Genomic DNA, 27,552 nt, shown 5'->3' with positions numbered 1-27,552 from the left:
TCGTCATCGACTACAGCCAGTACCGGCGAAGCCGCGCACCATCGGGTTGTATATTGCTGAGCTGTCGCGCAGCCTTGAATTCTCGTCGGTGCAAAATTATGTGGCAGCCATTGTGACGTTACATCATTTTCGTAACAAACCAGCGCCCGATCTTAAGCATTTTGTGATTAAGCAAGCACTGGAGGGAGTGCGCCGTCAGCGCAGGGAATTTCCAAATAAAAAACCTCCTATTCTAACGCGGCATTTAAAAGGCATCTACAGTGCCTTACACCGACTTCCCGCGGAAGTACGGAAAGCGTTTTGGACGGCATGCCTATTTGCATTCTTTTCGCTGTTGCGAAAGAGTAACTTATTTGCCGCATCGAATAATCGACTGCACATTTGCTTTCGGGATGTCACGGTGGGAAAAGATAACCTGTTCGTTTCGGAGCCCGTTATGAAGACAAACAAATATATTGGACATAATATTCTTATTCCACTTCCGATGCGCGCCGGTTCAGCATTTTGTCCTGCAAAAGCCTTCTTGGAACTGCGTGACTCTGACGTGCATAAAGGTCACCGATCAGTCTTCTGTTACCGCGATAACAGTGGTCGGGTGAAAGAACTGTCAGCGGATCGTTTTACCCAGCTACTACATACCGCGTTAAATGCAGCTGGGTACGATGGCTCGAGTTTCAGTATTCATTCCTTCCGGCGCGGTGGTGCAACATTCGCGTCCGAATGTGGAGCGTCACCAGATGCTATAAAAGCGCAGGGTAACTGGCGTAGCGCGTGTTTTGAGAAGTACATCGCGCGCGACAACGACCGTCGTCTTGTCTTTGCCCGTGCCGCAGCCACGGGTTTTCCTTGGGCTTCGTTTGGGGGCTCACTGCGTTAAGCTGCTTGTTTGTCCGCCTCTCCTCGTGCGGTTTGTTCGTGTTTCTCCTGCTGTTTGTTGTGACGACCGTGTGTTTAGCCAGAATGTTGTCTTCGGTGTTCGCTACGCCCATAAGAAGTAAAGCTTCTGTGCCGATCAGTCGTTCCGATATTTTTGTTTACACACCATTCACACGCAGAGACGTTATCGAAGCGATAAATTTCTCTGACTATAAAATATGGCATACCACAGGATACGTCTCAAAAACCCTAAAAATTCAATAATTGTTGAATAAAGTGTGAAAAAAGGCTAATGAAGGCTCCCCGAGTGGCTAATTCCGTTACATATGCCACTTTTTACCATGCCAGCCGATGCAACGCTTCTTCAAATCCCCAAAGAGAAAATTTTTTAGACTTGATAAAAACAAAATTCAAACGATCGAGGGGTATCTACCTTAATTTCCTTCGAAGACACTATCATCCGAGCCGACACCGGCATCACTATTCCGCTTACTCATCGAAGGATTCCGCTTCGAGCGTCCCATGCCCATTTCGTTCAGCGACTGCAGCCGTGGTCTCGACGATCCGCTTTGGTGTTTGTGTTTAAAAATGGAACTGGGTCGGAAATTGTCGCCGGACTGAAACCGGCGCAGACGCTGCGTCGACGTGTCGGAGGCCGGCTGCACCGGGACAACCGGCTCGAACCGGTGGAACGCCAGGTCGGATGTGCGGACAAAATAGCAGAGCAAATGAAGGTAGGCGTCGAGCAAGGTCTGGTTCTGACTGACCAGAATGGTTTTGGTTAGACGGGCTGGGCTACCACAAATCCAAATGCCCAGGAGATCTCTGTGGAGAAAGCCATGCACACTGGAAAAAATACGTACATTCGGGACAAAATATCAATCACACCCTAATTGTGCCCATAACGGATTGTAGGGATGAGATTTGGCACACAGCTGGATTCACTGTGGTTCATGCTTTAGTTTGTAATGAGACGTTTGAGAATCGGAGGGAATTACTGTTGATACCCATCCCATATGGCCAGCCCAGACACTCGTTATTAACCGCTACTCGTAGAGAAAGCTACAGAAAAAAGATCATGCGATTAATGCTCAATCACTGGAAAAACTGGAAATCTTAAAAAATCGTAAAATATTCAACCGGCAAATAAAATTAAATATAAATCGAATTAGTCAACAAACCCCAGACAAATCTTATGGTATTCAGCCAGTAAACAAAACTAAAAATGCGTCAAGATAGGCCGATCAGCGCCGGTGTGGTGGAGTATGTAGCAGCAGAACATAAATTCATAGACTAAGGTCGAAGCCAGACAGTAGAAGTTATATCTGGACAATATGGTTGTCTTAATCCATTTCCTTTACTGATTTCTCTAATAATATTATAATGAAATGTGGCTTAAGTTGATTCTTCGCAGCAGTGCATAGGGATTACGTACACATACAGTCACACAGTAATACGAATCTTTAATCCAAACATCAACAACTCAAGAGAAACTATGGTAGCGGTACGCTTTCCACGAATTGCTACTCTAGCAACGTACATCAGTGATGAGAAAGATCATACCAACCGAGATTATAAGACCACAAAGTATGCACCACGGAATCCATCACAAAGCGCAAAGGTGCTTGGCCAGCTGCTCGAGCACCTCCTCGGCTGCCGGCTCTCGGATATCCGTAATCTCACAACGACGAACGGGCGTCTGGCCAAGGCGCGCAACTCCCCAGTAGAACGATGGCCCGCGGAACGCCACAAATGTGGTCTCGTCCCTAATACAACGTACTTCATGCAGATGCTGAATCCCTTCCATGACGTTTTCCTCCATTTTCACGAATGTTTCCTGGGCGTGATCGGCGTCACCAATGATAATCAGAGCGATGTTCATGCTACCCGTCGGCGATGCTTTCCACACCATGTGAAACGGACGTGCCAAGCTTGGTATTTCCTCGTCAATTCCATTGCCCCAATATTCGTGTTTGTAGAAACCAGCATCCATGCGTAATATGCTCTCCCCCACTTGTCCCCAAGCTGTAAACCAATCGCGTTGGTGGTCCGTGTTAATGGCTACATCCAGTTTAATGCGTGCAGTCTTCGTCAGCAGACCCTTTTCCCTGAAGGATACCAATTTTACAGACTTAATACTGTACTCGTATCCATTAAAGAACGACATTTGTTGCGCAACTCACCCCGCTCGAACGCGCGCCAGCTTCTCATCCAGCAACTTTTGGACTCCTTTGGAGAAAATCCCACCACCGACTGAGTTCTACGATCAAATAACACTGACGAAATCGAACGCAGTTGAAAACTGCGTAAATACTTAAATTAAACTCATCTTTAATTTTCTAAACAATGTTGCACGAAGTCGAACGAAACGATACATCAGACAATACCCATAAAACTTTACTTATTGTAATCATTGTTTGCTTGTCTGCAGTTAAGAGTAGAAATGTAGAAGTACAAATACTCACACCGCTGTTTACGCATGGTGCTGGCCGAATGGTTGGCGTCGGAAAGCGGATATTACGAGATTCCCTGCAACGTACAGTTAGGTTTAGCTGCAGCAGACTTGCAACCTTGATGATTTGCTGAGCTGACATCATGGCGCATAGTTACACTTTAGCATGTAATACTGTCTCTATCCCCATTTAATCAAATTGCAAATAGGCACCTGAAGTCCTTAGTATAAAAAGGTAACAACGCCATCAACGATAAAGTCAGTCATAAAATTACTTACAGTTACGACAACGCAGCACAGATATTTATTATACGCCCTGCCTATCAATTATTTTTAATTATGATTTTCGAATAAAATCCGAGTACCAAAACTTTCGTTAATTTTCAACAGTTGTATCTGTACGGTGTGTGAGACTGTGAGCTCCTCACCATCAGTTTAAGTACGTACTTCATTCCTACCGACGGTTTTGCAGCGTTTGGAACGGGCAAACCGCTCCACGGGATAAATGGTGGCGGAGTTGGCGAAATTTTTCCGGGAGCGACTCGAGACACTGAGCGGATGTTCTTACGATGCAATGATGCCAGTTCCGCGGGCTGCCTACGCGTCTTCACTCCACGCAACCACTGAGAATGGACAGGTGTTATCAGAGGATCACCACCTTGCCGCTCCATCAGCAGAAATCTACGAATAACTCAATAACAGCATATCAGTTGGCAACTGGCAGATATTACCAACTGCGAAGCTACAGTATGATACTGTAGAATACCGTAAACTGTAAAGCATACTCTCACCTCGTAAGCGCTCGCTTTAGCATTGTTTATCCCCTTGAAAAAAGATGGCAGTTAAAACTATCCTAAATGATTCACTGAAGCAGGTTGGTTGTATCGCCAGTAGCTTCAGTCGCGAAACAAAATGGTGGAACCAAGAACTTTTATGAGTAGACTAGAGATTACAGAGTGCAGAATGATGCTGCTGCAAAATAATAAAACAGTTTTCTGTTTTCTGTACGAGTGAATTACAGTTCTGAACATGGACAGCCGTACGTTACATTTTGGCCTTGCCACAGGCTAGAAGCTAACTGGATGTGTACAGGCGTACTACCTACATACTACTCGTACATAGGTATGTAGGAAAGATGTTGACCTGGGATGCTACATGTGTGTGCACAGTAGCCTTATCGCACATCGTGGCAACATCGAAACAAGCGGGAGCAGCCGCGGCGCGCGCAGAGCAGGATAAAGTGGCGAAGTATCGTGACATCACACAGGACTACATGTTCCGTGCAGTAGGCGTCGAAACACTCGGACCTTTGGGACCAGACGCTTCTCGCATGGTCACCGAACTCGGACAGATGATACGCGCAGAAACGGGCGAGATACGGGCGATTGAGTATCTGCGCCAGAGGTTCAGCATTGAAATTCAACGCGGGAATGCGGCCTCCGTCATGGGAACAGCACCAGCATCGGCTAATTTAGATGAGATGTTCAGTATAATCAGACCGTCTATCTCTGTTGTCGGTTGAGACTGTAGATTACATCTTTATTATGAAAGATTACAGTGTATTATGTGTTGAAGTGATGTAGTTGAACCATTGGATTAAAGGTATGTAGGTAGTACATAGTAAGCAACCCCTGCGGGTTTGGTACTTTTCAGAACTCTCAAATTCATACAACTTGTTCGTACTATGGCTCAAAAAATGGAGGAAAAAATTTTAAGTTTGTCAATGCGAAAGCTGGCGAGTAGAAAGTTATCACGAAAGCGAAAACTTCACGATTATGTAATTCTTGTTTAGCATTGAGGACTACGAGGCAGCTTGCCATATTGAGGTCTACGAGGCAGCTTGCCATAGACATCAATGCTAAACAAAAACTACTTCAGTTGATCAAAAATCTAACTGTTTGGTGGTGTCGCATTTTATTTCAAACCATCACTTAAACACGTGTTAGAGAAACAGTTACAAAAACAACAGCTCGTTAAACATTTCGGCTTTCTCCACCGTGCCCAAAACAGAAACCGCATTACCACGCTGTATCTCTATGGACAAACGTTGTCGAAGAAATTCGTGCGAGCGGGCTTCTCCTGAATGAGAACGTAATCTTTTCCCCAGTTCTTTTATGATGGCAATGGCCGCTGGTCCCCACGGGCCCATAGTTTCAAAAGCGATAGGTGTGAATATATAGCGGCCGTTTAAATAAGAATAGAACCTAGACTTCTTCTCTTCAGCCTGCAACGCGGCCGATCCCGCAATTGCCGAAGTAGATTTGATGTGGGAAGCGGCAACAGTATCCACGCAGGTGACATCCCATGCCAAGCACATTCCTCGCTGCCAGGCGAACGTTGTGCAGCCATCGGGGCGTCGTTCGTTGGTGTGGGAAGTGCCTCGGGGTTCAAGTTTAGCTGGGATTCCGGCTGATACAAAAGCCCGACATACGATACTGTTAAGGCCACCATGTCTTGGGTGTCTGCCGGCGGAGAAGGTACAGGAAAGACCATGATGAGCGTATCCGTCGACCGGCTTTAAACATTTCGTGCAGTTGTGAGGTTCACAAATCCTGGCGCCGAGTCTAAGGCCTACTGAGATTTTCAGAGTATCGTCATCGAGGAGGTTACCTATATGGGCGGAAGGCAACGCGTTGAGCCAAATGCCGGCTTCTGGTCTCGACTGGGCAAGCAGACGCGCCTTATTAATTTCATCATCCCGGTATACTTCTAGCAGGGCAGCCAGAGATACATTACACAATGGCAAATCCCATGCCTTCTGGGAATTGCGGAATTCTGGAACGGGCAGTTCTGTTAAACGGGCTTTTGCCTTCCACATTTCTAGAGCAACGGTAATGTCTGAAGTCTCTCGACTGGGAAGCAACAAAGACACCAGGTCGCCGACGGAGTGAATCGAAGCCAGGAAGGCTGGGAGTGCTAATTCCTCCGATCGACGTAGACCAATGCCTCCTCTGCTAACCGGGAGACTTGCTTGCCGCCAACTGGGATAATCATCGTGATTTGTCCGGACATTACATAGAAGCTGGAAACAAGACCGCAATACTTCATCGATTTGGTACAATTGCTCAGGATATTTCCAGGCGTTGCAACACCGCAACATGTAAATGATTTTCGGTGCTCCGAGACAGTGCCTTAAAAGGAATAAGGCGTGGTGACGGGGAAGCAATTTCATTCTTTCGCATACCGCGGTCAGCGACTTCGCTTTCTCGGCAAATACAGGGGCAATCGCGTCGTCCAGCACAGGGGCTCCTAGAAGCGTTAAATTAGTGCTGCACATGACGCGGATTCCCGGATGCCTTGAAAGAAAATTGGTAATTGCCTCTTGCTGTGTAATCTCAGAACCGCCTGCAACGTATAATTCGCACTTTCCGACGTTAATTTCCAGGCCAGTCGCCCGTGCTCTTTCGATGACGCGGTCAAAATTCTCAAGTACACTACTAGGAAGCCCGCCCAACGTCCCATCGTCAAGGTACCAAGCGTTTAGCTCGGTATCCAGGGAGGCAATAACTGATTGCAATGCGAGGCAAAATAGTAGCGGTCCCAATGGATCCCCCTGCTGTACACCGGATTCGGATGATAGAACGTGGTCGTCGATGAACAGTGACGAATGGTGTCCATAAGCTGACTGAAAAAAGACGAAGTATTCCGGGAAGTACGACCGCACGGCACTCAGCACTACCGCACGCGAGACCGTATTGAACGCACTGTTTGGTTGTTTAATTGACTGATTATAGTTCTGGATGTTTTGTTTTGATTAAGTGATTACATTTTAATTGTTTTGATTTGATCACAATGAAAAAAATCAATATTTTTGTTTACCGTAGAGGTCTATGGCAAACAGCCTCATAGACCTCAGTGCTAAACCTGAATTACATAAATCGCAAACGTTTCGTTTCCCTGATAACTTTTTACTAGCTAACTTTCGCTTCACAAACTTGAATTTTTTTCCTCTATTTTTTGAGCCATAGTACGAACAAGTTGTATGAATTTGGGAGTTTCGAAAAGTGCCAAACCCGTAGGGGTTGCCCACTCCGACGCACAATGCAGGTGCGCTGCCGTGACGTCATGTGTTTAGTAATATTAGTAATATTAGTAATATTAGTAATATTAGTAATATTAGTAATATTAGTAATATTAGTAATATTAGTAATATTAGTAATATTAGTAATATTAGTAATATTAGTAATATTAGTAATATTAGTAATATTAGTAATATTAGTAATATTAGTAATATTAGTAATATTAGTAATATTAGTAATATTAGTAATATTAGTAATATTAGTAATATTAGTAATATTAGTAATATTAGTAATATTAGTAATATTAGTAATATTAGTAATATTAGTAATATTAGTAATAATGTTTAGTAATATTATGTTAGTACTAGTGGCGGTTAATATAACCACATCATTGCACCGAGCGCGAGCGCCGGTCCACTGTGAAACTATGAATCGACATGGCGTGCCACAATGCTGTCATCGGCTAGACTTACCGGTTAGAGTACTTACCAGGGCACATTTTCCGGGTTTAAATCCAAAAAATTCTGATATTTTGCAGAAAGATAGAATAATACCCTAGCATAATTAAAAAAATAATTTTATCTGCAAAGGCTCAAAGGGCGTGGCCAAACAGAATTAAATAAACACACAGAACTACGTACTGTTGCAGTGTATTAGTGCAGTACTTAGTACTCTTTCAGGCTATATTTTTTGTTGATTAGATTTTACCGTATTGCACGAGCAAATTATTGGACTTTACCAATTGTCAAGTCCTGATGTTTAACCAATGCACGCATGCGGTAGCGGTGACCCTGCCGATAAAGCAAAATTTTAATTTCCAAAATCTGCTATCGGTTATTAATTTGAAAGCACATTAATACAGCCTGTTACGCAGGCACTCCTTCTTTACGGTTACAAAATTGCTGACAAGTAGTAATTTGGTCGCGATGACATGGGGGGCGTGCTGAAAGGGCCACAACTATAATGCGGCGCTCGCAAAATAAAAATGGAGCTATCATACTCAGACTTCGCAGCACCGGCCAGTGCGCTGAATAGCAGTAACAATGCAGTATGTAATACTACGTTAACATTTAATTGTTGGTTGGCCACGCCCTTTGAGCCTTTGCAGATGAAATTAATTTTTTTGATTATACTAGGGTTACAGGGTAGTATTATACCTTTCTGCAAAATATTAGAATTTTTTGAATTTAGACCCGGAAAATGTGCCCTGGTTAATCAGATTAATACTTAATCAAATTAATATAATTGCAATCGGTTTCACTCGTATAATCGGTTCACAAATGCACAAAACCGATTAAAAAATCAAGCGATATGAAAATTTCACTGAGTAAAATGAAAAATTCGATCCCGAAAAAGCGCCCCGAACCAGTATCCTTGACTGTCAGACATCGTAACTGTTAGCGAAACTATCCCAGATTTACCGCTATTTTATTTAAGTATCAGGAAAATAAAATAGCGAGGTACCTGAAATCAGACTGAAAATACGTGACCTTCTTTTTTAATTCCTCACAAGTCAGCCGTAGTTTTTTGACACGGATAGGTTAATGACTTAATATGAATATTAATGAAGCAGGTACGAATAAATGCAACACTGCTCAGTCTTTTCACTGATTTCGTTTCTCTTTGCGTAAATAAAATTTGTATAAAATAAGACTAGTAAAAGGAAGTCGATAACTACGTATAATGCAATGATATGTTACTTAATAGGCAGTAAAGAAAAGGATTTACTTAGTAAACAGTAGCCTAATATTAAACAGTAAATGAACAGTAAGTTTTTGAGAACAGTAACAGTAAAAGTAAGTAAAGATTTTGTGCTGACAGTAACACACATTATTTTATAATACAACACAAATTATTTTATAATGTGTTAAAATTACCATTTTGCCGCCTGTAGTCGTACCAGAATTGCCGATGACGCCGACCAGACGTTCTTCGATTTTCGCAAAGGTCGGTCGCTCCGCCTAGGCACCAGCAGCGTTCCATCAAATCGTAAAATTTGTTGGAGCAGGCTGATCGCGGTACACGTGGACGAACAGGAGAAGTTTGGCTGTGATGACCTTTAGAATGCATAGAATCCAGTTCAATAGTGATTTGATCTTGACCAACGTTTATTGTGTTTTGCTTCATATATTTCCACACACCATTCCCAAAACTAATTAATGTGGTAATCGTTATGTGTTCACCACGTATTTAATAAATTAAGCAAAGTCTGATTAGAATAATAATCCTCGATCTGAATATCTTTAGGAACATTTCCTATCTGAACGTTTTAAGGGGTCATATGAACGCTCAATGGTCCACTGCGCTAAGCCTGCTGCTGCAGGATTACTGCAAAACTGTATACATAATAATAATAATATGTTACAATCGCCTTTCCAAAAAGAAAATCGGTGCAAAATTTATATATTAGGCGAATGCAGACGCAAGTGGTCTTTGGTGGCATCGTCTCGAACAACCACTCTGAGGCTCGCCACAACACCCTACTGTAAGACCGCTCCGTTGCGCTGGGTTTGGACGCGGGAAAAAGTTTTGGATTACGGAAGTACGGAGGACCATAGTCGGAGATTTTTAATTTAAATCGCATGTCAATCAAGCAATCGTAAGAATTTAGATCACCTGTGATGTGATACAACATTAGCTGGAATGGAATGGAGACAAGTCATTCCCTGCAAATTGTTTTGTTCGATTGGTCTGATCAGAAAAAATCATTTGTAGACTGTAGTGATACATCAGATGTGATTTACCATAAAAGGATGCACTTGGCACAAATGCCTGCGAGGACAGCGAGGTCACCGCACAGTTCACAATACAGTTATGCGACTGCAATATTCCTACCGTATTCAGTTTATCAGCTAATTGTAAGTAATTCTTTTGCTGCTTGCTTTTTCGTGTCGCTGACATATCATACCAAACCAACCAGCACACCACGAAAGCCGGCACAGAGCTCCACAATAAGTATATAAAGAGAACCAACTCGAGACGGCACTCGTACTTTTCATTTGCTTCGCTAATCCAGAAGAACAAAGAAACTACTTTTCATACAAAATTTCATTTGGACGGATATTTCATAATTACACAGTATCATTAAAATAAAAGCTCCTCTGTTAGATTAAACCATTTAAATGAATAAAAATTGTTCGCTTTTGTGCAGTCTCAAGTATGTACTGTACATTTGCATAAAATGACCCCATGATTAGCCAGAATTATTCACTAGATGAACAACTATTGTCACACCATGATTTTTCGAGACGACGTCTACTCGTATTCCATTCTGACAGAGGCCTTTCTCCGTTTCGTCAGTGATCGCAATCCCGCACTGTACACAAACACCGTGGTCCGGTTCAGAAAGCCGGCAACAAAGCTAGTTAAGTCAGCATAAACGTATCCCGGCAAGAGGTGGTAGTCGAAGTCGTCAATATGATTGAGTCCAACTGCAACACCCAGTCTCAGGCAGCTGGGATGACCATCAAGGGAACGCATCACATTTATTTGCGCGAAACCGTGCAGTGCGGAGACGGTGTAGGGTCAATCATCGATGAACAGAAAGATAATAAATTACTCATCACTGCCCGAATTCGTTAATTAATCGGCGTTAATTCGTTAATTAATCGTTCGGCGAAATGTGTAAGTAGTATTCCCGCCCTGTACCTTGAGTCGGTCCGGAAGTAAAGTACAGTTTTGTAACTGTAAACTGCGTAGTACGTACACTACTACAGCTAACTACTGTTGTAGTTTTTCACAAGCGATGCCTATCCTAGTAATTGTTATTTGCCTAGTTTGTATGTTTTATCGAGGGCAACCGAACTGCTCTTTATACTCGCATGCGTACTCGTTCAGCCGGCTCGCGACCGGCGAGGTAGTTTTTGTTTTTAATTGCACAATAAGTGCGTCAAACGGTAAACTAAATGGTAAATTTAAATTAAAATATTGTGGGCGTTGCCAAACATTTTATAATGCGGATTGCGAAAGGTTTCAGTCAGCCGAGCTTACTGAGCGAAAGGTTTCAGTCAGGGCACATATGCCGGCTCCAAATTCAGAAAATTCTCGCTTTGGTAGATAGACAGCATCTACTTACGTAATATTATATTTTAAAAAATTGTTTTCACACAGAAAGCAGAAACACTGAAACAGTATTCCTTACACGGAACGTAACGCCTAGATGCTGAATATCATCGCATCACTCGCATGGTTTCGGTGACTGAGCAAAATTGATTTATCGTGCGTTGCAATCTTATTTTTTTAAAAATTTAATTCAGCCTGATTGACAGTTTAGTATGTAGAGGGTCACATCATGGATCAGTAGATGCTAAATATCAAACATCCTAGCAATTCGACAATCATAATACGTTAAACCGTCAAGAACAATGAGCCAAAAAGGTTCATGAAAACTGTTTCACGCTTTTCAGCATATGTACTGTACGAGTACAATACTTATTTTAGCCGGTGTAACGTCGGAGTTTCTGCGTGTCTTGCCCGACGGGATCTGGGGCGAGTATTACCCCAAAGCGTGGAGATTTTGAGTTTTATGCTGATATTGTTTTGTCTAATTGCCTTTAGTATTCGGTAGATTTACGAATGTTACACGTTGTCTTTGTCATGCTATCATCGTACTTCACTCACTACGTAGTACTACGCACTTGTAGTTGGCTGCTCAGTCTGTATCCATTGAATTCAATGGAGTGTTTTGACGATGAGTATTATTCTTGCACCACACCTAGAAGCCACAGCGGCAAATTACGAACATGAATTATTTATTTTTTGCTGAAACTTATTTTTCTTTCTATTTTAGCCGCTTATTGTAGAAATTGTCACAGAATACAAATAAGTCTCCGCTTTCCTTTCCTTCGTTTGGATTTATTCGAAGTGTTTGCCATTTGACAGACAAGGTAATAACGGACAAATATTTCAAAATTCTTACAAGAAACCCGCGTAAATTAATAAAATCCTGTGATGTTTAATGAGTAACGGATTTCACAAACTATTTAAATAAGGCCAGCACCACTTCTCACAATCTCATAATAAGTTAACACCTGAAATTTCTTTCAAAAACTGTTTAAAGACTTTGCGCAGTGTATCAGAGTCCATTTCCGTCCAGTCAGTTAGCTCAGCTAACCGCCCGCTGTCTTTGTGAAAGCTGAACAACTTAGCTCCCGTTCCGAGGACAGCGCTAGCCATACCGATCACCTGCTCTCCAATTAAATGAGCGTTCCTTGCAAGAATACTTACACTGTTCCTTCAACTGGTCCAGCAGTTTCGTCAAGCCGCCATTGCAGTGCTTGACCTCGACAATGGCTGCCACGGTCCGTTTTCCGGTGAGCAGCTCCAATGTGCAGTCCGGGACTTTGTACCCCGGTCGCATCTTCATACCCTCTGGTGTCAGTCTGCTTTGCGGACACACGCAGATCGGAGGAGCTGAATTGAGGTACAGCCAGAGGTTGACATAACCATAGTGTGGGAATTCCCACGTAGGTTTGGTCAGCAGCAGTCGTTCGTACCAGGACTGCTCGTGTTTGATGTACTGCGCCCAACAGTCCGCTTCGGGAGCAGGCGCGCGGTTGTGCAGCAGTCTTCGTCTGGCGGCAGTGGCCTTCCAAAGGTGACCAGTCAGCGGAGAACTAGACCAGCGTCGGGGGAGAATTACACCGCACCCTGGCATTTGGACCTGTTTCAAAGACAACATATGTTCAACATTCGAGCCGGATCATTCAATCCGCCGATAATTTATTTGGGCGACAGCATCTTGTGCAATTAAGTGTAGCTACGCACAAGTTTTTCAGTGCTATTAAAATTAATAATAAATTATTACGTTTTGTTTTTATTATATACTGATCTATTGAATTACTACATATTTGATTTGTAATATGTCATGACAGCCAAGAATGATAAGAAACATCGGACTGGCTTTATAGACGGTAGAAATTGTGCTGATCGGTACTTTTCGTTTTACCGGTTCCGAAAAAGGCCAGACCTCTGCATAATCATAATGTTACTTCGGTTTAATTTTTCTGCGCTATAAAAAGCAATGCTCTTTTGAATGAAGCTGACACGAAATCAATCAAACGTTCGACGGATGCAGCAAACCTGATAAAGCAGACCGTTATCTACATTATTAGTGCAGCCAACCAGTAATAGCGCTTCGACAATACCCTGTACATAATGCTTGTATAATGCATGTACTTGGACAATGCACGCAGTGGCGATAATTAGCCACCCACTCCCCAGCCGCTACAGCCATGGAATCCGTCCAAGTTACAGGTCACGAAAATCAACCGGCAGTTCCGGAAGCAGTACCGGAAACCCCCGTATCCCAGTCGGCGGAGCCATGCAGCTGTTGTTGGACTGACTGATTTGGTGATGACGCCTTCCTTCGGATGGCCGACCACGTGGGTTACTTGTACCAGCACTGTCCGGCAGGTAGAACTCTACATGTAGCGAAATCCCGTTAGCTGGTTGCGCCGACTGAGGGTAAGCTGGTTTCCGGTTCTGTTTCTGGAACTGCCGGTTGATTTCTTGCGTTGCTAGTTGAACCGATTTCTTGGCTATGAAAATTTCTACGCCTAAGCGGCTCCGATAATACTCGTACATCCTTTATACTGTAACAAATAATTGACAACAGCCCCCGATTTAACAACAGTTGCAAGCGAGTACACGCTACTACTCGATTACATCCTTTATTGTGTAAAGGTGAATTTCCTATCATTCTTGGCTTTCATGACAAGGCAAAAATGAAGTATGTAGTAATTCAAGTAAATTCGTATATGAGTAAGAAAAAAATGAAGTAGATGCTGCGTACACGGGAAAGCGCAGGCGTCGCCTGCGTGCATCACTGCATAGGATTAGCGAACGGATTTTGGCTGAATACACGGCTACGTTCTTTCGTTTTCGTTTTCAAGCACGTAAAATTTCTTCAAAACTTATTTTTAAACCGGTTTTGGGTTATCATATTGCGGCAGAAACGGAACGCCTAACGGTCCTCAAAAAAAATTATTAGATGACAGACAAGCGGGATGGATGTACCAAACGGTCAGAGAACGGTGCCAAAAACAGAAGGGCGTCGAATACGGTGTCTCTTGGCAATCGCAATGGCCACTACATGTGCATATGGGCTTCCTCCGGGAACGGCAACGTTCGAACCGGAAATGATGCAAGGTCATCGGAAGGCCGCTTTCGAAGCCATGAACATCATACCACTCACTTCTGCAGGTACTACTACCGGTCGGTTCGGCAGAAGCTTGACCGAAGACATGAATTAATTTTATACCAAGACATGACATACCACAAACGAAAATGCCGGTGCGCAGCGATAAGGTACGAAAACATACAGTACTCGTAGTTGCCGGTATGAGATATGACAAGACGGATAATCGTGCTAGGCTAAACGGTTGACCTTTCGGCTGACAGCCAACAAATGGGCTTCCTCAAAGTGGTTGGAAGTCTCAGCCGGCAAGAGCGGCTGATACAGTATGTCTCAAAAACGCGAAAAAATCAACCGTTGTTGAATTAAATCCGAAAAAGGCTAATGAAGTTACATGGAATTTAAAATGCAAAATAAATATTCAATAAGAATTTCAATTAAATGTAAAATTACGTGCACGCGGCCAACACCCTTGGCGACTTCCGATGCACGCAGCCGGAACGTACCCGTGCAAACTGGAAAAGGTTACCCGTGCACGTAGCCCAAAGCTCGTGTTTACCATGCAGGCTTGTACGCGGCCGTAATGTAAAAATAAAGTACTGCATATGAAGTAATTGAATATTACTTTTAATGAGGCTGGAAAACTCTCGCACACAGCCAAACTTATAGTGCTAACACATAACCTTTTATGTAAAAAATTATGGAACGAGAACATGATCATGACAGCTGGTGTCATAGCGCATAATTAAGTTAAACCGACTGCACGCTAAGCATCTCGTGCGTGCAAAAACACAAGGGCAGGGACCTGAAACAGGGTATCTATCGTCTTCAAATCTGCTTCATACTTATTAGGTATCCCTTAAATTGTTGGTCTACTCGATAGCCTAAACGTCGTTTTGCCAAAACAAATCTGAATTTATCTGTACTGACTGTACATACCTCAACTGGACGCGGCATCGTGATGGGACCTCGTAAATGTGGCAGTCTGATCTTGTGGTCGTTTATATCTGCAAACATATGTTGCATCACATAGTTGTATGCTCGGTGATACTATAATGCCAGTTTCCATAATTCACAAACAGAAATCAGAAAGTAGAAATCGCACTCACTTCGGACCAAGCTTCCTTTCAAATTCTCCAGACATTATGCCAGCTGTACTAGCACGAAGATTCTCGCATGGTTCGGTCGCCCTACACAAATCTTGAGTTAGTCGTATAATTATACGTGTAATTATATTAAAATTAAAACCGCCGCGTAAAATACGAAATGATCTTACGCATTTTTAGCGATAGTTCAACTCGGACGACAACTTCCGAAAAGCAACGCTAAAAAATCTCAGGTATGGTGTTAGAAATTCCAAATTTGTACAGTCAACGCCGCTGTTATAATTACGAATACAAGGATATGTCACACAGTTACGCTTAACGAACCTACCAATCGCACCAAGAACAGTATAAGGGTTTTTACAATGTTTCACTTGCAAATTGCAATTAGTGAAGCTTACCTGCTGATGCCGTTCATCTTTGCGCTTCAGGATGAGAGAGATCCCAACTAAGTATCAAAGGGCAGCGCCTGCGGAATGCGTGTGGCGTGAGTACTTACTTCGAATTCAATTCCGGTAAGTCGAATAGGCTTTAACGGAACTTGGTCGACAGACCGACCGTTGGCAAACTTGTTGTAAAAATCAGCATAATTATTCCAAGAATCGGTAATAATAATATAACATTAAAAATAGTAATAATAACAATCAACAATGTTATTATCAGAAATGAAGTAAATAACCAGTGTGGGCACGAAACAGATAGAAGTACTGAAACTGACTGTGAGATGAAATCACCGCAACTGCACCGCACAATGCGAGGTAAAATGCAAAAAACGGGGAAGTGGAAATCTGTTTAGTCTGTCGCGACTGGCGAGCGCACCGGACTAAAATTTCCCCCTTGACTTTATCTTGGTGGTCTCAAGAGTTGCCGCCCTGCAATGCTTTGGTCAGCACTTTATAAGTTGCTTATCGCCTCTGGTCTGTCTATGTTCTGTATTGCAAGTGTGATTACGACGTAGACCGTAGACGAGACAGTCCGTTACTATTAGTTTTATTCTTAGTCCGCCCATGTAAACGACTGAAGCAGCGCTTACAGTATAATATGATAACTTAATTAATGAAAGGAAGTTTAAACAATACCAATCAGGCAGTCACTACATAGATATAGATGGCAATGTTTGCAACGCAGATCACAAAGGTCACTGAAATATAACATACAAGAAACAGCCTCGGCTTCGCCTCCGCGTTTCTTGTGGTCAACGGCCACTTTATCAAGCGGGCGAGCGAAGCGAGCCCGCGTTTCTAATTCAAGACATGTTGAGGGTTCGATGAAACGAAGTGGCAGTGACCTTTGGGTCGCCGAGTGACCTTTGGGTCGCCACCGATTTTCATCGTGATTCCTATACAGTTTGATGTGCTGAGTCGAACTGAAGTACTCGGGGACCTCGAACCCGGGTCCCCGAGGTCGCCACCACGATATGTACTACAAATGTACAGTTTGATGTGCTGAGTCGAACTAAAGTACTCGGGGACCTCGAACCCGGGTCCCCAAGGTCGCCACCACGATATGTACTACAAATGTACAGTCTGATGTGCTGAGTCGAACTAAAGTACTCGGGGACCTCGAACCCGGGTCCCCGAGGTCGCCACCACGATATGTACTACAAATGTACAGTTTGATGTGCTGAGTCGAACTAAAGTACTCGGGGACCTCGAACCCGGGTCCCCGAGGTCGCCACCACGATATGTACTACAAATGTACAGTCTGATGTGCTGCATCGATCTTAAGTAATCATTCGAAATAATTCTAAATAATTCTAAATAATTCTAAATCATTCTAAATAATTCTAAATAATTCTAAATAATTTTAGATAATTCTAAATAATTCTAAAATTCCAAATAATTCTAAATAGGTAATAATTCTGAGTATTCCTAAACATTATTAAATAATGTGAAAAAGCTCTAGATATTTTTTCGTTATTTACCTGTAAGAAATTCAATTACATATTTGGATATTCAGCATTAAGGTTCATTAACTGAATCTTAAGTACCTCTGAAAAATTAAAAAGCCAATCGTACATATCTATTTACTTAAAACTTAAATTCTCCCCTAGAAAAGTTTAAAAACTACAAGTCTATAAGCTTTCCGTTTTGAAATATTTATATCGTTAAATCAGTTAAAAAACCTAAATAATAAGATAACTGAATAGCCGGATAACTAAATCGTGAAAATCTTAAGCAGCAAGCTACGGGAATAATAAATTTGCTCAATTTTCAGGTCTCTGATTGGGAGAATATCGGACGTTAGAATACCTTAGGTAAATATACATCTAAAGCCTCATCTTCAAAGAAACTGATAGTTGCCTTTGAAATTTAATGAAGAAAAACTGGTTACCCACATTTCGTGTGCCGCTGTAAAATGCGAAATTCAAATGTACCGAAACTTTTGCTCGTTAAAGCACAAAAATTTTATGAAATTCCAAAATTAATAACAAAGTTTTCTAATTCAAATTCCATAATTATGTAATATTTATGAATTTTTATACGGAAACCAAATCATGGCTTTCAACGAATGAACCATCTCTGAAATTGATTTCTTAATCGTTTTTACTCACGGTTAAATTCTAAGGTACTATGAAAGAAATAAATTTAAGCGCCATGCTTTTTCAAATCAAGTTTTTAATCTGATGACTTTTTGAAATTTGTTTTTGCTGATTCGTACAGTCGGTTTTTAAATGCACAGTCAATTGTTCATTCAATAAGTGTACAATCAAATCTGAATCTCTATTATTTTTGTAATTTTTGTATATGAGTCATCACCAATTTTTAGAATTCGCAATAAAATTTTCCATGCATCGCTTTTAGATACAGGGGTGCTTCGCCAAGTTGGGACACTTTTTTCCAGAAGTTGCCACAAGCCAACCGTCAACAAATGAATAATTATTTAATTTTTACTTAGCTGTCCAATGTCACCAGCATCTTTTCCACTACAGTATTCTACGCTAAGGGCGTGTTTCGTGTTCCAGTGAGGTGAAAACTAGAGCTGACATGCATAAAAATTGTGGTTAACCTGTGGACAGGGACAGCCTTCCTATTATGCGAAATTTTTTTAACCTTTCATTTGAGGCTGTAGTCTAATGGTGATAAGACAAGTGATAGTTTTTTTTGTCATTCTTTCCTCTTTTGAATCATGCCTAACATGCATGAATTGCAGTCAAGTCAGCGTGACCTTTTCAGTTAGACTGCGAGCACTGTCAAAGTGGAGGGCGACCTCCTCTTTGAACTCTCTAAACAGTCGCGGAATGCCACAGACAACCACTCCTGATAAGATTTTTTTTGCCACATACCTTCTTCGGCCGTCAGCTTAAACCCTGATCGCTCAAGGTTTTATGGCTAACTGATAGCGAACACCATTTTTTACACTTAAAGGTTCCCAAACAAGTTTACGAATCATATATCGGTTGGGAAATACTTTATAGAGTGAGTTATAAGCATACACAGAATGACCACTACCCCATCCCCTGAATAAATGCTCGGCTCCCTACTGGTGCTTCAAAAGATTGCGGTTTCTGTATTTCTAGATTTGCAATAAACAGTTACGCTAGAAAAGTGCAAAACCAAAAGCAATGCTACGTGTTAAATTGTTTTGTAGTTTATTTTACGCAACTGCCCAACTTTGCGTAGCAGTAGCACCCCTGTATGATTCCAAACTGATTAAGTTCTAATTAATTTATCAAATACTTTTCCTAATGTTGCAGTAGCGGTAAATCCGAACACCACTTTCGATTAAATTTTTAATTGTTACCGCAAATCTTTGCTCCTCGAAAACCCATATTACATTTTGAATTCATTTTTAACATGCATCTTTATTTGCTTTCGACAATGCAGCAGAAAAACGAACTCTTGCAAAAACAGCTCTGGATATTTGAAACGTTGAATTCTCCTTAAAATCTATTTCGACAGTTTTTTTCTAATCTGCAGATGACACGTAAGCATGAACACCTTTTGGGCTTAAAAACTTACCGCAACATTAATTGGGGAGATTTCACACGAAAGTGTGCTATTTTTTCTTGGAATAAAACGATTTCTTGGAATAAAACGCATTAATAGTGTCATGTACCCTTAAACTCATATATCAATTTCCAAGGCCAATTCTGCAGCTTCAGCGCTTACCTGTTTACAAGACTGTACTTTATATATTCGCTGCCTTATACACTCAAAATTAAAACCGCCGCCCGCTTGCCCTAAGGGCGTATGAGACCTTATACTAGTTTAGTTTTCAATGAATATTTATTAAAATAACATATTTCGTCCAAGCATAACCGGTACATCGTATTAGCGCAAAAAACGGATTTTATATAAAACACGGATTTGATTTTTATACGAGTATGATTTTTTTAATCAGTTCATGATTCTTTCAAATCCCCATAAATTCTCACAACTGAATCCATGATTCTGTGAACCTTAACCTGATCAATCTGGGTAGTGGAAGCTCGGTCACTGGTTCTGCATGTGACGAATCTGTGCAATGGACAGAACTGTCACCCGTTTGCCTAACGGGTCTCGTACACTGGACAGTACCGTTAGATCGGTCATTCGTTCCCCTAACGGGCTCTGTGCATAAAATAGTAGCGGTAGCAAGGTCACCGGCTAGCTCGTTTGCCTAACGGGCCGACAGTACCGGTAGCTCGGTCACCTGCTTACCTAACGGGTCCCGTACATTTGACGTAGCGTACCAGTAGCTTGGCCATTCGTCCGCCTAGAATTATGTATGGCGAGAGGCACTGGACAGTACCCGCAGCTCGGTCACCCGCTCACTTATCCGTTCCCATACACTGGACAATACCGGTGGCTTGGTCACTCGTTTACCTCCCAACCCTCACAGCTCGGCCCCGTTCACTGCACAGTGCCGGTAGCTTGGTCACTCGGTTCGCTTAACGAGCTCTGTGCACTGGACAGTACCGGTAGCTTGGTCATCCTCTCACCTAACGGGCCCCGTACATTGGGCAGTACCGGTAGCTTGGTCTCTTGATCGGCCGGCACTCGTGCAGAAATTTTCATCGATGACAACGTTACATACATACTCGTTGTCGTTCTTGTCGTAATAACGATCTGCTAATTAAAAGATTCTGATAATTTAAATAGTAGGAATGACGTTCATTTTCTAGCTATATTTTAGTTGGTTTACGTGGCAGCATTGCCTGGTTAAAAATACCCCGATAATACTTATTACTACAATAATTTAGTTGCATTTGGTGAAGGTAGTCAAAACTCTTCCCCTTTGGCGTTCCAAGCGGGAGAGGTTCTGAAAGAAATGAATACTATCTGGCCCGGTTTTTGACTACGGGCTTTCAGAATATAATATTGGTTTGGGTCAGTCATTTCTGGTTTGCCGGCTCTGGTGTATCCCATTCGTGGCCATATAGATCTGAATCAGGATAGGTTTTTAATTAGCCATTCCTCCACCTTTCTGTAAGATAGTTCGAAATTGTTCATAAACGAAATTTAATTTCTCTTCGTGTTCTTTAGTGGGATTGTCTTAACTGGGCAGCCCATTAGCAGCATATGTGTGATTGCGCGTAAAACCGATTGCGGGATGTCCAAAATCTTCCGGAAGTACCGTATTGTGGAGCGAACTTGGCAGTTGGCATCTTTCCGTACAGTGAGTTATACGTTAATCGGATAGTGTTGTTATGCAGAGTGTATTGTAATAATATATCTGTACATCCACGGTTTACTCATAATTAAATCACAGAAGGTATTTTTATTTTCTCAAACATTTCTAGAAATATTCAAGTATAAAACGGTTCCTTGGCAAAAAATTTGAGCATCTTTCTAATTCCATCGGAAAATGCACTTGCAACACCAAATTATGGTACTTTTTAAAACAACTAAAACGACTGAAACAGCAGTTCAGAACGGTACAAAAACAATCTCCAACCCGATACAACCTCCACGCATATCTATACACAAAAATAAACAGTATAGATATTGTCGAGAAAAAAACATCAATGTGTATGTACACTGTAAAAACGGAGTTAATTTAATTTACTGTCACATTCTCTTGAGCAAAGTAGCGGTCATATCACCCGCGAGAGTGTGCCCAAATAACAGTCTAACCATCCAAAACGGAAAGGCGAACTCCAGATTAACTTTAATAATCAACGCAGCAACGACGACGGGAATGATGCTCCGTTCCTCACAAAATTCACGCTAGATTCAAGTCGGAAATGATATCGGGGGTGTGCGTGGATGTCACTGCTATCACCAGTGGAAAATCCGACATCTCCAATCTAAATAAAACAAAATAGTACGAACTAAAGGTCATCCGGTTTTATTGACTGGCAGCTACGTCCACAAAAAAAGTGGGATTATTTCAAGAAAACATGCGTCACAAAAACTTAGAATAAAGTGGAATGTTTTCTTTGTGAAAAATTCTAAGCGAAATTTTTAAATTTATTCACCACACTTGAAATAAAAAACAAAACTTCGCAACTTACCCTAGCAGATCCAACGTCTCTTTCGTATCAATCGTTATTTGGTGCTGTCTGAAGGTAACCATGGCGCAACTGGCACGTACAACTCCTGCAGCCTGTCTTCGATCCAAATGCATCAGGCACTGTGAAGCAAAAAACAATAAATTGTGGCAACTCAAAAAATTACTTTCTTCAAAACACACTCTGCAACGCAGACAACTGTGACTCAAATTACGGTTACTATATGACTCACAAACTCGGGCGTTGTCTTCATTTTAGACAGGCTGACCGTGGTTTTGCATAAGGTACTGTATATAGCTGGAAGCCGCGCAGTCTTCGATGTGCGGTCGTATGGAATTTGGCTTCACCGGAACAGTCACACCACAGGGAAGCTCCCGCCGGCCGCAGCTAATCACCTTTACTGTGAAATTATCCAAATCCGCTATGATCGCGGATGCTTCCGCGATCATAGCGATGGCTCATCCGTCAAGCAATACTGCAAATAAACCGACTGATTCCGACTGACCAGAATGGTTTTGGTTAGACGAGCTGGTCTATCACAAATGCCCAGGAGATCTCTGTGAAGAAAGCCATGCACACTGGAAAAAATTCATTCGGGACAAAAATATCAATCATACCCTAACTTTGCCCATAACGGATTGTAGGGATGAGATTTGGCTAGCAGCTGGATCCACTGTGGTTCATGCTTTAGTTTGTAATGAGACGTTTGGGAATTGGATGGAATCACTGTTGATACCCATCCCAAATGGTCAGCCCAAACAGTCGTTATTAACCGCGAGAGATAGCTACACAAAAAAGATAATGCGATTAATGCTCAATCACAGCAAAAACTGGAAATATTAAGAAATCGTAAACTATTCAACCGGCAAATGAAATTAAATGTAAGTCAAACTAGTTAACAAACACAGAAAAATCTTAGGGTATTCAGCCAGTAAATAAAACTAAATATAGATACATATGAGTCAAGATAGGGCGATCAGCGCCGATGTGATGGAGTATGTAGCAGCAGAACATAAATTCCTGCTTAGATTAAGGTCGAATCCAAATGCAACAGAAAGATATATCTGGATAATCTGGTTGTCTAAATGCATTTCTCTAATAATATAATGAAATGTGGTTTAAGTTGATTCTTTCGCAGCAGTGCATAGGGATTACGTACACACACAGTCACACAGTAATACGAATCTTTAATCCAAACATCAACAACTCAAGAGAAACTATGGTAGCGGTACGCTTTCCGCGAATTGCTACTCTAGCAGTGTACATCAGCGATGAGAAAGATCATATCAACCGAGATTATAAGACCACAAAGTATGCACCACGGAATCCATCACAAAGCACAAAGGTGCGTGGCCAGCTGCTCGAGCACCTCCTCGGCTGCCGGCTCTCGGATATCCGTCAACTCACAACGACGAATGGGCGTCTGGCCAAGACGCGCAACTCCCCAGTAGAACGCTGGCCCACGGAACGCTACAAATGTGGTTTCCTCTTTAATACAACGTACTTCATGCAGATGCTGAATCCCTTCCATGACATTTTCCTCCATTTTCACGAATGTTTCCTGGGCGTGATCGGAGTCACCAATGATAATCAGAGCGATGTTCATGCTACCCGTCGGCGATGCTTTCCAAACCATGTGAAACGGACGTGCCAAGTTTGGTATTTCCTCGCAAATTCCTTTACCCCAGTATTCGTGACTGTAGAAGCCAGCATCCATACGCACTATGCTCTCCCCCACTTGTCCCCAGGCTTTAAACCAGTCGCGTTGGTGGTCCGTGTTAATGGCAATGTCCAGTCTAATTCGTGCGGTCCCCGTCAGCAGACCCTTTTCCCTGAAGGAGAGCAATTTTACAGACTTAATACCGTATCCAACAAAGAAGGACATTTGCTGCGCAACTCACCCCGCTCGAACGCGCGCCAGCCTCTCATCCATCAACTTTTGGACTCCTTTGATGAAAAACCCACCACCGACTGAGTTCTACGATGAAATAACAATGACGAAATCAAATGCAGTTGAAAATACCTAAATTACACTCATTTTCAATTTTTTAAAACAATGTTGCACGAAGTCGAACGAAAAGGTACATCAGAGAACACCCAAAAAACCTTACTTATTGTTAGTCATTGTTTGCTTGTTTGCAGTTACGCGTAGAACTGTAGCTGTAGAAGTACAAATACTCACACCGCTATTTACGCATGGTGCGAGCCGAATGGTTGGCGTCGGAAAGCGGATAACACGAGATTCCCTGCAACGTACAGTTAGTTTTAACTGCAGCAGACTTGCCACCTGGATGGTTTACCGAGCTGAATCCGAATCCCGACATAATGTCTACCATGTCTAATTACACTGACATACGCCACCGCTAAGTTAAGTAAGCAGCCAGATTTCACTTCTAAATTGTAAGTTCCAACAGTGTGCCGTAGATATGTATCACGAACCCCGTAGGCACGTAAAGCAAATACTGATATTAAAACTGTCGGTAACTTTTCAATAGTACGAGTATGTATCTGTACGGTTATGTGAGCTGTTCAGTTTAAGTGCTGTACTTCATTCCTGCCAACGGCGTTTCAGCGTTCGGAACGGACAAACCGCTCCCCGGCATAAATGATGGCGGAGTTGGCGCAATTTTTCCGGGAACGACTTGAGACACTGTGCGGATGCTCTTACGATGCAATGATGCCAGTTCCGCGGGCTGCCTACGCGTCTTCACTCCACGCAGCCACTGACAATGGCCAGGTGTTATCCGTCGATCACCACCTTGCCGCTCCATCAGCAAAAATCTACGAATAACGAGCATATCAGTTGGCAACTGGCAGATATAACCAAGTGCGAAGCTATGATACTCTAGAATACCGTAAACTGAAAAGCACACACTAACCTACTAAGCGCTCGCTTCAGCATTGTTTATCCCCTTGAAAAAAGATGGCAGTTAAACATTAATGATTAAAAGCAAAAACTGAAACAGGTTGGTTGTATCGCCAGCAGCCTCCGTCGCGAAATTAAATGGCGTGGAATCAGGAACCCAGAACTTTTGTGAGGACAGATGCTGCTGCAAAAATTAATAAGCAGTTTGCTGTTTTCGGTAGGAGTGACTTATACAGTTTTGAAAATGGAAAGCCGTACGTTACATTTTGGCCTTGCATGCCACACTGCTGTCACACGCTAGATCTAGAAGCTAACTTTGATAGTTGGATAACTTGAAACACATGCAGAGTAGAATTCGGATATTATTATATTAATATATATTAATATTATATAATATTATATATTATATATATATTATATTATTATTAATATTATATATTTACAAGTTCTTCAGTATTTATTATATATATATTATATTATTATTAATATTATATATTTACAAGCTCTTCAGTATTTATTAAAAATAAAATAAATACATGTTTATTAGATTTCGAGGTTAGTGAATGCCCAAGCTACCACCAGTATCACAGAGCAGCCACGTGAGTGAATACGGTAAACGGGCCGCGGGCCGGCTTTTAGATATTTACCGTTAGAAATTATGGGATATTAAGATAATTAATATATTTAGAGATTTGGCCCGGTACATATCTGTAGTACCAAATTCGGGTACATGCACGGGAAATTTCGCTGTCGCGCAATGCTAAACACTTTTTTGCATGGCTAGGTATGCACCTAGGGTAATATTCATAACGGCTCTCATACTCATAATCGTACTTTGGTAATTGGTACTACCGGTCATCATATTAATTTATTCATAATTATAGCTCCTATCTTAACCATTACTCATGCGGGTGTGTCAAAAATGTAATATTCAATTGCAACCATGTGTTCATGTAAGTCTACTCAACCGCCCGCTTTCGTCTACTCGTAAAAATTATTTCATCTGAATTAGTAGCGAAAAAATATTTATTAGAAAATGGCTTCATTACAAAATGACTTCAGTAAACTTGTTAACTGAGTAACGAAAGCAAATTAATTTAATCTGCATATAAAAACTGAGCAAGAAAATCTACTGTGGTTCACTTTCGTCCATTTTTAAACTAGTGATAATGATAAAAGAACCTGCAATGTTAATGGGCTTACTACGTAGCTTCCACCAAACAAAAAGTGAACGGGCCGTTAACTTTTTATTTCCACAAAATTAAATTTCGACAAAAGCATCGCGTACACTGTACAACAATGGAACACATGTACAGGAACAGTAATAACATATTAACACAGTTTAATCGTTGCTAGCCAGGACAAAAGCAGATATGAAAAAAATATTTAGAAAAAATTCAAGAACGGTGCACAATTTGCGCAACAGCTATTACTACTCCGTGTCAATAATACGGTTTTTACGATTAATAAATAATATATGGTAATGCTTTCACTAATAGTAATAACATTAAGCGCAGTAGCGCACTGGTATGAGTAGCGGTAAAGGTTTGAGTTATGATTATGAACAAAAATACGATAACCGGTAGGATCAAAGTATGATTATGATTATGAAAGCTGTTTTGAGTATGTATTCTGAATTAGGAATAGGATTATGAGTATGAGGACCGCTATGAGAATTTAGGTTTGGGAGCGCGCGACAGCGGAAGTTGCCGTAGATATAAACAAATCTGGTGCTATGTACCGGGCCAAATCCCTTAAGACCGCGAGATATTGAGGTATTCAGACATTTCTAGACATCCTTAAATTTCGAAACTCTGGAGGCTCAAAAAATTAGAGGTAACGGCCCCGCTGCGCGGGGCCGAGTCGAAATATTTAGACATATTAGAAATTCTGGAAATGTAAAAGCTTTGGAGCCGACTTTGGAAAAATTAATAGTTATTTTGAGGTATTCGAACATGATTTAAAATCATCTTGAAGGTTTCAAAAATTTAAAAAAAGTTATAATTTTTATGGGATTGACAATTTAAATAACATACACAGATCTGTTGTTTAGGTTGCTAAGCTGCGAAACTTGTATTTGCTCATTCGAGACGTTTCCAGAATTTACTGGAAATTTTTATGAACTTTAAACGCTAAGTACAGAAAGTTTGAAAGGGTTTCTGAAAACTTTCCGGAAACCAGCAATTTTTTTCCAAGCTGCAGGTAGGATGCTTTGGAAGATGCTTTATTTTATAAAATAAACAACTTAATGGAAAAATCAGTTTTGATTTAGGAGATAATTTCCAAAACTAGCAACCGTTAAGTACTAAGAACCCTTAAGTACTACAACTTTTAAAAATTTTTTTAAGACCTTATCCAAAACTTGAGATTTTTTTAAAGATAAAGGTAGGAACGTTTGTGCGATGCTTTATTTTATAAAATTATCAACTTATTGAAAAAATAATCTTGATTTAGGAGATAATTTCCAAAAAATAAGGACGTAAGGATATATGAATCTGTTGATATTATATATATAATATTATATATTATCAAGGAAATAGATCTATATTATGATCGGCCGCCCCGTGGAACTTGGCTAGAAAAAACCGCCAAGCAAATTGAAAAACCGATTTCACCATTAAACTCAGCATGTCCCAAAGGGTCCCACATGCATTTTGTTTTCAAA

At 41.5% G+C, this 27,552-nt stretch overlaps 4 protein-coding genes and 1 long non-coding RNA gene across 5 annotated transcripts; 1 reads left to right on the top strand and 4 right to left on the bottom strand.

The window, feature by feature from the left end:
* Nucleotides 1-1,310: 1,310 nt before the first annotated feature.
* Nucleotides 1,311-23,112, bottom strand: LOC129599470 (uncharacterized). Its single transcript, XM_055497707.1, has 4 exons — nucleotides 23,046-23,112; nucleotides 22,639-22,834; nucleotides 22,566-22,578; nucleotides 1,311-1,682 (listed from the first exon to the last, which is right to left on the bottom strand). The coding sequence occupies exons 1-4, from the start codon at nucleotides 23,110-23,112 to the stop codon at nucleotides 1,311-1,313; spliced, it is 648 nt and encodes a 215-aa protein (XP_055353682.1).
* LOC129599441 (uncharacterized) lies at nucleotides 2,322-4,402 on the bottom strand. Its single transcript, XM_055497666.1, has 5 exons — nucleotides 4,120-4,402; nucleotides 3,776-4,009; nucleotides 3,342-3,405; nucleotides 3,060-3,136; nucleotides 2,322-2,984 (listed from the first exon to the last, which is right to left on the bottom strand). Exons 1-5 carry the CDS (start codon nucleotides 4,140-4,142, stop codon nucleotides 2,483-2,485), a joined length of 900 nt encoding a protein of 299 aa, XP_055353641.1. The 5' UTR covers nucleotides 4,143-4,402; the 3' UTR covers nucleotides 2,322-2,482.
* Nucleotides 15,258-22,494, top strand: LOC129599443 (uncharacterized). The gene is made up of 3 exons (XR_008691915.1): nucleotides 15,258-15,687; nucleotides 15,769-15,821; nucleotides 22,284-22,494. It is a non-coding gene; the product is annotated as an uncharacterized LOC129599443 (long non-coding RNA).
* LOC129599442 (folliculin-interacting protein 1-like) lies at nucleotides 21,447-22,492 on the bottom strand. Its single transcript, XM_055497667.1, has 3 exons — nucleotides 22,254-22,492; nucleotides 22,025-22,143; nucleotides 21,447-21,817 (listed from the first exon to the last, which is right to left on the bottom strand). The coding sequence occupies exons 1-3, from the start codon at nucleotides 22,272-22,274 to the stop codon at nucleotides 21,733-21,735; spliced, it is 225 nt and encodes a 74-aa protein (XP_055353642.1). The 5' UTR covers nucleotides 22,275-22,492; the 3' UTR covers nucleotides 21,447-21,732.
* Nucleotides 23,113-23,196: 84 nt separating the features above from the next.
* Nucleotides 23,197-25,131, bottom strand: LOC129599462 (uncharacterized). Its single transcript, XM_055497700.1, has 5 exons — nucleotides 24,901-25,131; nucleotides 24,569-24,802; nucleotides 24,204-24,267; nucleotides 23,923-23,999; nucleotides 23,197-23,853 (listed from the first exon to the last, which is right to left on the bottom strand). Exons 1-5 carry the CDS (start codon nucleotides 24,921-24,923, stop codon nucleotides 23,352-23,354), a joined length of 900 nt encoding a protein of 299 aa, XP_055353675.1. The 5' UTR covers nucleotides 24,924-25,131; the 3' UTR covers nucleotides 23,197-23,351.
* Nucleotides 25,132-27,552: the final 2,421 nt, after the last annotated feature.

Source organism: Paramacrobiotus metropolitanus, unplaced genomic scaffold (assembly GCF_019649055.1).
Source record: "Paramacrobiotus metropolitanus isolate TYO unplaced genomic scaffold, Prichtersi_v1.0 Parri_scaffold0000146, whole genome shotgun sequence".
NCBI lineage: Eukaryota > Metazoa > Tardigrada > Eutardigrada > Parachela > Macrobiotidae > Paramacrobiotus > Paramacrobiotus metropolitanus.
The sequence above is the reverse complement of the archived record's forward strand: the minus strand, read 5'-3'. Positions and strand labels throughout refer to the sequence as shown.

Excerpts from the sequence above, each read along its gene's own strand:
- LOC129599462 (XM_055497700.1), bottom strand. The coding sequence starts at position 24,923 with ATGCTGAAGCGAGCGCTTAGTAG. Across the intron at positions 24,268-24,568 it reads ACGCCGTTGGCAGGAATGAA|GGAATCTCGTGTTATCCGCT; the intron begins GTACAGCACTTA and ends TGTACGTTGCAG. Across the intron at positions 24,000-24,203 it reads CACCATGCGTAAATAGCGGT|AACTCAGTCGGTGGTGGGTT; the intron begins GTGAGTATTTGT and ends ATTTCATCGTAG.
- LOC129599470 (XM_055497707.1), bottom strand. The coding sequence starts at position 23,112 with ATGCATTTAGACAACCAGATTATCCAGATATATCTTTCTGTTGCATTT. Across the intron at positions 22,835-23,045 it reads TGGATTCGACCTTAATCTAA|CATTAATCGCATTATCTTTT; the intron begins GCAGGAATTTAT and ends GCTGTGATTGAG.
- LOC129599441 (XM_055497666.1), bottom strand. The coding sequence starts at position 4,142 with ATGCTAAAGCGAGCGCTTACGAG. Across the intron at positions 4,010-4,119 it reads CTAAAGCGAGCGCTTACGAG|ATTTCTGCTGATGGAGCGGC; the intron begins GTGAGAGTATGC and ends AGTTATTCGTAG. Across the intron at positions 2,985-3,059 it reads CTGGCGCGCGTTCGAGCGGG|GGAAAAGGGTCTGCTGACGA; the intron begins GTGAGTTGCGCA and ends GGTATCCTTCAG.
- LOC129599442 (XM_055497667.1), bottom strand. The coding sequence starts at position 22,274 with ATGAAGACAACGCCCGAGTTT. Across the intron at positions 22,144-22,253 it reads TGAAGACAACGCCCGAGTTT|TGCCTGATGCATTTGGATCG; the intron begins GTGAGTCATATA and ends TTTGCTTCACAG. Across the intron at positions 21,818-22,024 it reads GAGACGTTGGATCTGCTAGG|ATTGGAGATGTCGGATTTTC; the intron begins GTAAGTTGCGAA and ends TGTTTTATTTAG.